We start from the raw sequence: 11494 nt of genomic DNA on the forward strand, positions 1-11494 counted from the left end.
TCGCCCTACTCTCTCTGGACCCGACGTAGACGCGACCTACTGGTCCACAGAGCCGTGCGCTGTGCGTGTGTGGCGTGTGCGTGCGTGCGTGCGTGCGCGCGCGCGCGCGTGTGTGTGTGATCGGTTGGGATGAGAGGACATGAGACAGGTGTGTTTAAACCTCCCTGGGTGATGGATGTGAGACCAAATTGGGATGACATTAAGTAGTCTAAGCTACAGTAGCCTTCTGTCAACTAATTTTTACCTTCATATTTGATGCGTAATTTTCATAGACCTAGGACACATGAAATGTTATTCCTTACATTTTATTTTGGGAACAATTTTTAAGTAATTTAAGCGAAAGTCATAATAAATAAGGAAGAGAGAGAGAGAGAGAGAGAGAGTCTTATTATCCAATTATCCACCCAAAACGAGTTGCATTATCGATATTATAATAACGATCTCTCTCTCTCCCTCTCTCTCTCTCTCTCTCTCTCTCTCTCTCTCTCTCTCTCTCTCTCTCTCTCTCTCTCTCTCTCCTCTCTCTCTCCCTCTCTCTCTCTCTCTCTCTCTCTCTCTCTCTCTCTCTCTCTCTCTCTCTCTCTCTCTCTCTCTCTCTCTCTCTCTCCTCTCTCTCTCTCTCTCTGTCTCTCTCTCTCTCTCTCTCTCTCTCTCTCTCTCTCTCTCTCTCCCTCTCTCTCTCTCTCTCCCTCTCTCCCTCTCTCTCCCTCTCTCTCTCTCTCTCTCTCTCTCTCTCTCTCTCTCTCTCTCTCTCTCTCTCTCTCTCTCTCTCTCTCTCTCTCTCTCTCTCTCCCTCTCTCCCTCTCTCTCCCTCTCTCTCTCGGTTACCGTTTGTTCTGTCCAAATGTTGTCATTTTATAATACTAGAAAAGTTGAATTGTTAAATCACTTCTATTTGCATAGACTAGGTATGTATGTATATATACTAAGTATGGAAAGATTCACAATCATCATCTTTTTTTTTTAAGACCTTGTGATGTGTTTGAAAACAAAAACATGGTGTAAAAAAACTATAGACGCATTAAAACACCCAGTTTAGCATAAATGTTAGAGAAAACAAAAACAAAAATTGAGTTGTGAATATATATATATACAACAATAGGCCGATTAAAATTAAAAAATATCTCTGCCTCTATAGTGACGAAGGAAAAAGGTCTCCTCACACTGTCCACGACATTTACTTTATTGGAGTCAATAAAAGTCTCTGCTCCTAAAAAGCAACTCTCACAGTGTCTTTCACACTCCAGCAGACGACTGTTTTCTGTCGAGGCGTCCAACAGGGGGAGGAAGGGAATCATCCATTTCTCTCCAACCTTATCAGCTAGCTACATCCCTCCCTCTAAAACAATGCCACTGTGTGCATGTCAGAGAGATGCTGGTTTGTTCTGTTGTCTGTCACAGCTGGATCGTCTCTCTTTCTCTTTGTCCCCCTTCCCCCCCCCCACCACCATCCTCTTACTCTCCTCTTCTCTATCCCCCTCTTTCTCTCGTCCGTCTCCCCCCCTCTTTCCCTCTGTTCGTCCTAAACAAGCCGTCCGTTTATGTCTGCCACACTATGTACATTGTTGTGGAGGACACAGGACAGAAAGAGAGAGATGGAGAGATGGAGAGAAAGAGGGGGAGATAGAAAGAGAGAGATGAGAGATGGAGAGAAAGAGGGGGAGATAGAAAGAGAGAGATCGAGAGATGGAGAGAAAGAGGGGGAGATAGAAAGAGAGAGATGAGAGATGGAGAGAAAGAGAGGGAGATAGAAAGAGAGAGATCGAGAGACAGAGGGGGGAGACAGATAGAGAGTGATGGAGAGAAAGAGGGGGAGATAGAAAGAGAGAGATGAGAGATGGAGAGAAAGAGGGGGAGATAGAAAGAGAGAGATGGAGAGAAAGAGGGGGAGATAGAAAGAGAGATGGAGAGAAAGAGGGGGAGATAGAAAGAGAGAGACAGAGAGAAAGAGGGGGAGATAGAAAGAGAGAGATGGAGAGAAAGCGGGGGAGATAGAAAGAGAGAGATCGAGAGATGGAGAGAAAGAGGGGGAGATAGAAAGAGAGAGATGGAGAGAAAGAGGGGGAGATAGAAATAGAGAGATGAGAGAAAGAGAGAAAGAGGGGAAGATAGAAAGAGAGAGATGGAGAGAAAGAGGGGGAGATAGAAAGAGAGAGACAGAGAGAAAGAGGGGGAGATAGAAAGAGAGAGATGGAGAGAAAGCGGGGGAGATAGAAAGACAGAGATGGAGAGAAAGAGGGGAGATAGAAAGAGAGAGATGGAGAGAAAGCGGGGAGATAGAAAGAGAGAGAGAGATGGAGAGAAAGCGGGGAGATAGAAAGAGAGAGATGGAGAGAAAGAGGGGGAGATAGAAAGACAGAGATGGAGAGAAAGAGGGGGAGATAGAAAGAGAGAGATGGAGAGAAAGAGGGGGAGATAGAAAGACAGAGATGGAGAGAAAGAGGGGGAGATAGAAAGAGAGAGATGGAGAGAAAGAGGGGGAGATAGAAAGAGAGAGATGGAGAGAAGGAGAGAGAGGGGGAGATAGAAAGACAGAGATGGAGAGACAGAGGGGGAGATAGAAAGAGAGAGATGAGAGACAGAGAGACAATAAAACAGCTGGTTAACGCTATTTTGTCATTTCCATATTAGACTGTACGTGAAATGGAGAGGGAGTGTAGTGTGTGTGTGTGTGTGTGTGTGTGTGTGTGTGTGTGTGTGTGTGTGTGTGTGTGTGTGTGTGTGTGTGTGTGAGAGAGAGTGAGAGTGATAAAGGAGCTTTAAATAACCAAAGAGTTTACCAATAAAAACTTCCAAAAGGACTAATTCGGGGGTGGAAAGGGGAAAATGAATAAATTAGTTTCGGAAGTTTCTCGTTTGTAAACCATATAAATAGAATGAGCTAAGTTGTAATAATTTTAGTAATAACTACATATGTGTAGTAATTCTATGGTGTAAATTGATATATTTCATTACTCTTTCTCTCGAGAGAGCAAATGTGTTTCTTCACTTATTTTCCCCTCATGCCACTGCCACATTCCACAAGATAACCCTCAGTGTGTGTGTGTGTGTGTGTGTGTGTGTGTGTTTTCGTATTTGTGAGTGTTGTGATAATTACAATGCCCGATTTAACGTGACTGGACTTTGGGTGTTTTTTTTTACCTGTACTTGCCCTTCCAGGCCACTAGATGGAGACATGCAACCGCTGGTTATTTAGACAACAACTCCACTGGTGAAGAAGGAGCAGCAACATTCAACATGGCGGCGAACAGAGCAGGTAGGATGCGTTGCTATAGCCACGGATGCATTTACAAACCTAACTATGAATTTCAAATGTATTTCGGATGTAATAATTTTACAGTCCCATATTCTGATTATTAATTTACTGCTAGCACAGATAGTGTGTATTTATACGGTTGTGTGTGAGAAACGTACTGATATTTGCTCACAGAATTTCACACATTGTTTGATTTCCTTGCAGGCAAGTCTGCTGTTGTCGTATCCTTTTCAAAATAAAGTTAGCAATGAACATAGCAACACGTTTTTAAAAAAGTGTCAAGGTGTTTCTTCCCTTGGAAATAAAAATGTATGGATATTTTAAAACGAATTGAACACACACACACACACACACACACACACACACACAATACAGATAATGAAATCCGCCCTTAACCACCACCTCCAGCTGTCGTCTGTTCCTCTCCAGCTCCTGCTCTACCTGACAGCTCTTTACTATGTCTTCTACTTCCTCTCTACATTCTGCATGATCATCTACAAGAGTGAGGCACCTTCTGCATGCATACTGTTGTTGTTGTTGTGAGAGAGAGAGAGAGAGAGAGAGAGAGAGACTAATCTTCTGCATGCAGACTGTTGTTGTTGTTGTGAGAGAGAGAGAGAGAGAGACTAATCTTCTGCATGCAGACTGTTGTTGTTGTTGTGAGAGAGAGAGAGAGAGAGAGACTAATCTTCTGCATGCAGACTGTTGTTGTTGTGAGAGAGAGAGAGAGAGAGAGAGAGACTAATCTTCTGCATGCAGACTGTTGTTGTTGTGAGAGAGAGAGAGAGAGAGAGAGAGAGAGAGAGACTAATCTTCTGCATGCAGACTGTTGTTGTTGAGAGAGAGAGAGAGAGAGAGAGAGAGAGAGAGACTATTCTTCTGTATGCAGACTGTTGTTGTTGTGAGAGAGAGAGAGAGAGAGACTAATCTTCTGTATGCAGACTGTTGTTGTTGTTGAGAGAGAGAGAGAGAGAGACTAATCTTCTGTATGCAGACTGTTGTTGTTGTTGTGTGAGAGAGAGACTAATCTTCTGTATGCAGACTGGTTGTTGTTGTGAGAGAGAGAGAGAGACTCATCTTCTGCATGCAGACTGTTGTTGTTGTTGTGTGAGAGAGAGACTAATCTTCTGTATGCAGACTGTTGTTGTTGTTGTGAGAGAGAGAGACTCATCTTCTGCATGCACACTACACTGTTTGTTACGTCATGTACTCTAGTAGAGTGTACCGACCGTTCTGATTCAGTTCAGAACATCTTTATTGTCCCTGTTTGTGTGCAGCATAAATACCATAAAGACAAAGAGACATTTGTTTGTAGGCCTGTTGCAAAACTGGTCCTTGGTCCTGAGATAGTTCTGGTCTTGACTCCGTCTCTGGTTTGCTGCCTGTCCTCTAGGTCGTGTGATGAGCTACCCTGATGACCTCCTAACCCAGGACGTAGGTCTGCTCTTCTTCATGGCTTGTCTTGAGCTGTTCCGACTCTACTGTGGTGAGTTGTAGTGGGGGTCTGATTCTGTGTTGAGTTGTAGTGGGGGTCTGACTCGACTGTGGTGAGTTGTAGTGGGGGTCTGACTCTACTGTGGTGAGTTGTTTGACTCTACTGTGGTGAGTTGTAGTGGGGGTCTGACTCTACTCTCTACTGGGGTGAGTTGTAGTGGGGGTCTGACTCTACTGTGGTGAGTTGTGGTGGGGTTTGACTCTACTGTAGGGGGGTCTGACTCTGTTAGTTGTAGTGGTGGACTGACTCTACTGGGGTGAGTTGTAGTGGGTTGACTCTGGGGTGAGTTGTCTGACTCTGGGGTGAGTTGTAGTGGGGGTCTGACTCTGGGGTGAGTTGTAGTGGGGGTCTGACTCTGGGGTGAGTTGTAGTGGGGTCTGACTCTGAGGTGAGTTGTAGTGGGGTCTGACTCTGAGGTGAGTTGTAGTGGGGTCTGACTCTGAGGTGAGTTGTAGTGGGGTTTCACTCTACTGGGGTGAGTTGTACTGGGGTCTGACTCTGGGGTGAGTTGTAGTGGGGGTCTGACTCTGGAGTGAGTTGTAGTGGGGGTCTGACTCTGGGGTGAGTTGTAGTGGGGTCTGACTCTGGGGTGAGTTGTAGTGGTGGTCTGACTCTGAGGTGAGTTGTAGTGGGGTTTCACTCTACTGGGGTGAGTTGTAGTGGGGTCTGACTCTGGGGTGAGTTGTAGTGGGGGTCTGACTCTGGGGTGAGTTGTAGTGGGGTCTGACTCTGGGGTGAGTTGTAGTGGGGGTCTGACTCTACTGGGGTGAGTTGTAGTGGGGTCTGACTCTGGGGTGAGTTGTAGTGGGGTCTGACTCTGGGGTGAGTTGTAGTGGTGGTCTGACTCTGAGGTGAGTTGTAGTGGGGTTTCACTCTACTGGGGTGAGTTGTAGTGGGGGTCTGACTCTGGGGTGAGTTGTAGTGGGGTCCGACTCTGGGGTGAGTTGTAGTGGGGGTCTGACTCTGGGGTGAGTTGTAGTGGGGGTCTGACTCTACTGGGGTGAGTTGTAGTGGGGTCTGACCCTGGGGTGAGTTGTAGTGGGGGGGGTCTGACTCTGAGGTGAGGGTCTGACTCTGGGGTGAGTTGTAGTAGGGGTCTGACTCTGGGGTGAGTGACTCTGGGGTAGTGGGGGTCTGAGTTGTAGTGGGGTCTGACTCTCTGGGGTGAGTTGTAGTGGGGTCTGACTCTGGGGTGAGTTGTAGTGGGGGTCTGACTCTGGGGTGAGTTGTAGTGGGGTCTGACTCTGGGGTGAGTTGTAGTGGGGTCTGACTCTGGGGTGAGTTGTAGTGGGGGTCTGACTCTACTGGGGTGAGTTGTAGTGGGGGTCTGACTCTACTGGGGTGAGTCTGACTCTGACTCTGGGGTGAGTTGTAGTGGGGTCTGACTCTGGGGTGAGGTGAGTTGTCTGGGGTGAGTTGGGTCTGACTCTGGGGTGAGTTCTGACTCTACTGGGTGAGTTGTAGTGGGGGTCTGACTCTGGGGTGAGTTGTAGTGGGGGTCTGACTCTGGGGTGAGTTGTAGTGGGGGTCTGACTCTACTGGGGTGAGTTGTAGTGGGGGTCTGACTCTACTGGGGTGAGTTGTAGTGGGGGTCTGACTCTGGGGTGAGTTGTAGTGGGGGTCTGACTCTGGGGTGAGTTGTAGTGGGGGTCTGACTCTGGGGTGAGTTGTAGTAGGGGTCTGACTCTGGGGTGAGTTGTAGTGGGGGTCTGAATCTGGGGTGAGTTGTAGTGGGGGTCTGACTCTGGGGTGAGTTGTAGTGGGGGTCTGACTCTGGGGTGAGTTGTAGTGGGGGTCTGACGTTCAGGCATTCAGCCTCTTATTAAAGGGTGACCCCACTCCAGTGGGAGCAGAAAATATTTTTTCCCTCAGATTTTTCTGGAAATTCTCACATAATGACTTCATTGGAAGGAAGGATGTTTGAAATGTTTTTTACATTTGTATCACAAAATTATTTTTTAGAAAATCATGATGAAATTTGCAATTTTAGGCCCTTTATAGACCTGTACATGCCTCCTGCCAGACCCTCTGATCTGTGAACCGTACATGAAACAGACAACATTCTTGTAACAAATGTACATCCTTCCTCTCAACGAAGTTCCAATGTGAGAATTGCCAGAAAAATCTGAGATACCCAAAATATTTTCCTCTCCCGCTGTCGTGGGATCGCCCTGTACTGCTCTCGCCCTGTACTGCTCTCCCCCTGTACTGCTCTTGGGAGGAGATTCTGGACGGCAAAGGACCCTGTGCTATGTCTCCCCCCTTCCCCACCCACCTCCTTCCAGGTGTGAGGGGTAACCTGCAGGAGACGGAGGGTTATATGTGGGCTAACCTGGCCATGACGGTGGCTACGGCCCTGTTGTCCGTCTACTTCCTGGTATGGCAGCTGTACGTGATGCATGCTGACGTCATCATCAACACCATACTGCTCAGTGTTTACGGACTGGGAGGGGTCCTAGGTCTGGCCACACTGGCTAGATTCACCAGGTTAGTTATCTATTTGCCGTGTCCATAATACTCACATAGCTATCTGTTGATATGATTCATATTTATTCAATTTGTTTTGTTTTTGTGATTTAATCATTAAAGGGGAAACTTTGGGATTTTGGTATTGAGGCCCTTTTAATATGGCCTCCTGAGTGGCGCAGCGGTCTAAGGCACTGTATCTCAGTGCTAGAGGCGTCACTACAGACCTTGGTTCGATTCCAGGCTGTATCACGGCGGTCTACGGCACTGTATCTCAGTGCTAGAGGCGTCACTACAGACCTTGGTTCGATTCCAGGCTGTATCACGGCGGTCTAAGGCACTGTATCTCAGTGCTAGAGGTGTCACTACAGACCTTGTTTCGATTCCAGGGTGTATCACAACCGGCCGTGATTGGGAGTCCCATAGGGCACAACTGGCCCAGTGTCGTCCGGGTTAGGTTTGGCCCGGGGTAGACCGTCATTGTAAATAAGAATTTGTTCTTAACTGACTTACCTAGTTAAATAAAGGTTAAATAAAAAGTCTATAGGTATCTACTAGCCACAGATACCCAATGAGTCTATGGGTATCTACTAGCCACAGATACCCAATGAGTCTATGGGTATCTACTAGCCACAGATACCCAATGAGTCTATGGGTATCTACTAGCCACAGATACCCAATGAGTCTATGGGTATCTACTAGCCACAGATACCCAATGAGTCTATGGGTATCTACTAGCCACAGATACCCAATGAGTCTATGGGTATCTACTAGCAGCACATACCCAATGAGTCTATGGGTATCTACTAGCAGCACATACCCAATGAGTCTATGGGTATCTACTAGCAGCAGATACCCAATGAGCCTATAGGTATCTACTAGCAGCAGATACCCAATGACTAAACGTCTATGGGTATCTACTAGCAGCAGATACCCAATGACTAAACGTCTATGGGTATCTACTAGCAGCAGATACCCAATGACTAAACGTCTATAGGTATCTACTAGCAGCAGATACCCAATGACTAAACGTCTATGGGTATCTACTAGCAGCAGATACCCAATGACTAAACGTCTATAGGTATCTACTAGCAGCAGATACCCAATGACTAAACGTCTATGGGTATTTATTAGCATGCTAGCAGATACTTAATACACTTCCAGTCATTGCGCTAACGCTAGTTAGCATTGGCTACCTCTTAACTTCCTTCATACTGGACGCAGAGACATTAACATGGTATCCAGGAGTTCATCATCCCTTTAATGATTTTGTTGCCATTTTATCTTGGTCTATTTAAAGTAGGCTAATAGGCCTCTCCCACCAGTCACCAAGTGTTGTGAATTGGCATTGTGTTGTGAATGGCCTGCCTGCACTGAGCGTCGCTCCCTTCTGTCTGCTCTATTGTCCGTGAATGAAATAAGCTCCCGTGGTTCTTCAGAGACTTTGTGAATTATTGATCCAGGTTTTTATTCATTACAAGCGTTACTGTATACCGCCTTCTAGTGCTATGACGTCAGGGCCAGACCTCGCGTTTTCCTTTCAAAGACGGAAGAGATTGTGGGTAAAATATCTGACTTGACCACTTCTGCCGAAGAGATTGTGGGTAAAATATCTGACTGACCACTTCTGCTGAAGAGATTGTGGGTAAAATATCTGACTGACCACTTCTGCTGAAGAGATTGTGGGTAAAATATCTGACTGACCACTTCTGCTGAAGAGATTGTGGGTAAAATATCTGCCTGACCACTTCTGCTGAAGAGATTGGTAATGGGTTAAGTCTGAACGTTCCACACTGAACAAGGATTTAACGAAGGTTTTCACTTTCCAATGACTGTGAAATGTCGTTTCTTAGTTGTTGTTGTTTTTTTAACCCTACTTACAGTTATTGTAAGTCCCTCTGGATAATTCCACTGATATGTAGCCTAATGTCTGTGCTCATTTCTGTCTTTCAGTGTCTACGCCTGACCCCATCAATTATAGCTGCACTGACAGGACCTCCAGAATCTCCTTCCACTCCTTCACTACCAAACCTTCACTACCAGTCCTTCACTACCAAACCTTCACTACCAAACCTTCACTACCACTCCTTCACTACCAAACCTTCACTACCAAACCTTCACTACCACTCCTTCACTACCAAACCTTCACTACCAAACCTTCACTACCTCTCCTTCACTACCAAACCTTCACTACCAAATCTTCACTACCAAACCCTCTGCTGCAACATTGGAGATGTCTGAGCATCAATGTGGGTGTCCTCACGACGCCAGGACAGCGGAGTCAATCACCACCTTCCGGAGACACCTGAAACCCCACCTCTTTAAGGAATACCTAGGATAGGATAAAGTAATCCTTCTCCCCCTCCCCCCTCAAAAGACCTAGATGCACTATTGTAAAGTGGCTGTTCCACTGGATGTCATAAGGTGAAAGCACCAATTTGTAAGTCGCTCTGGATAAGAGCGTCTGCTAAATGACTTAAATGTAAATGTTAAATGTGGTGCATTCAGAATGCTAGTGGTATCCTGTCCCGGAGCTCTACGGACAATTCCTTTGACCTCGTGGCTTGGTCTTTGCTCTATCAACTGTAGGACCTTATATATAGACAGGTGTGTTTCCAAATCATGTCCAATCAATTGAATTTATCACAGTTGGACTCCAATCAAGTTGTAGAAACATCTCAGGGATGATCAATGGAAACAGGATGCAACCCGAGGTCAATGTTGAGTCTCATAGCAAAGGCTCTGAATACTAATGTAAATAAGGTATTTATGTTTTACTTTAAAAATATATATATATATTTGCCAAACATTTCTAAAAAAACTAAAACAAAAGTGTTTTTTGCTTTGTCATGATTGGGTAATTGTGATGTCATTATGGGGTATTGTGATGTCATTATGGGGTATTGTGATGTCATTATTGGGTAATTCTGTGTAGATTGATGAGAGAGAGAAAAAAGTAAAATAACAAAATGTGGAAAAAGTTGAGAGGTCTGAATACTTTCCCGAACGCGCATCACATCTATAGGCTACGTTGAAATGGACATGCAAACAACAGCCTATATAGAAGATGGACCTCCAGTGACCGTCTAAGCGGTACGTTTGTAATCATTCAGCCGATCCTAAATCACTCTCAACCCCTTCCCCTTGGCCCTAACTCTTCAATGTTAACCCCCGATTGGCCCTAACTCTTCAATGTTAACCCCCGATTGGCCCTAACTCTTCAATGTTAACCCCCGATTGGCCCTAACTCTTCAATGTTAACCCCCGATTGGCCCTAACTCTTCAATGTTAACCCCCGATTGGCCCTAACTCTTCAATGTCTCTATTGCTTTGTAGTGGATATTCCTACATATTGGTTATATTATGCAAACACCCGAGGGATAGGGCCTAGGGGGAGAGGTAGGGAGTGAATTGAGACCGATGTTCTGTATAGGATAGACACCGGTTAGTCCTCTCACTCAAACCCTTTGTCATTGTTCTGTCTTATGTTGTATCTATTTCCCAGGAATAATCTGATCATGTTACTGAATGTATCCAGAGTATTTTCAGATATCCTTATCAACAAATGCTGTGAAAAGTACATTAAATGTAAAATATACATCAAATCAACAGTGTTAATGTTTTTGGATTCAGTCTTGTATCAGGTGAACTGTTGTGTCCTCACCTTCGGTCTAATAATTTGATTATCTCTAAACTGTTCCCTTTGAATTGCTACCATCGTTATGCAAATACTTTTCATATTTCTTCTGTAAGATACGTATCAATGTGGCCCTATCCATATAGGACAATTCCCACCAGGGCTAATTAGTCTGTGAACCCTCATACATTAAGAACAAAAATACTTTTTTCTGACTGTTTTCCATGTTATTTGGTTAGTTCTCTCTTAAAGAACTGAGGTCTATGGTGATAGGTGGGATGGGCTGAGGGGGTGGGATTAAAGAGCTGAGGTCTGTGGGATGATAGGTGATGGTGGGATGGGCTGAGGGGTTAAAGGGATTAAAGTTGGGAGCTGAGGTCTGAGGTCTATGGTGGTGATAGGTGGGATGGGCTGAGGGGAGGGATTAAAAGAGCTCTGAGGTATATGGTGATAGTTGGGATGGGCTGAGGGGGAGGGATTAAAGAGCTGAGGTCTATGGTGATAGGTGGGATGGGCTGAGGGGGTGGGATTAAAGAGCTGAGGTCTGTGGTGATAGATGGGATGGGCTGAGGGGGTGGGATTAAAGAGCTGAGGTCTATGGTGATAGGTGGGATGGGCTGAGGGGTAGGGATTAAAGAGC

The 11494-nt window shown here is 45.6% G+C and overlaps 1 protein-coding gene across 1 annotated transcript; it reads left to right on the plus strand.

The window, feature by feature from the left end:
- Positions 1 to 3217: 3217 nt before the first annotated feature.
- On the plus strand, positions 3218 to 10822 carry LOC115123840 (transmembrane protein 80). The gene is made up of 6 exons (XM_029653205.2): positions 3218 to 3256; positions 3461 to 3477; positions 3665 to 3758; positions 4650 to 4742; positions 7037 to 7238; positions 9171 to 10822. The coding sequence occupies exons 1-6, from the start codon at positions 3238 to 3240 to the stop codon at positions 9181 to 9183; spliced, it is 438 nt and encodes a 145-aa protein (XP_029509065.1). The 5' UTR covers positions 3218 to 3237; the 3' UTR covers positions 9184 to 10822.
- Positions 10823 to 11494: the final 672 nt, after the last annotated feature.

Source organism: Oncorhynchus nerka, linkage group LG17 (assembly GCF_034236695.1).
Source record: "Oncorhynchus nerka isolate Pitt River linkage group LG17, Oner_Uvic_2.0, whole genome shotgun sequence".
In the NCBI taxonomy this organism is placed as follows: domain Eukaryota; kingdom Metazoa; phylum Chordata; class Actinopteri; order Salmoniformes; family Salmonidae; genus Oncorhynchus; species Oncorhynchus nerka.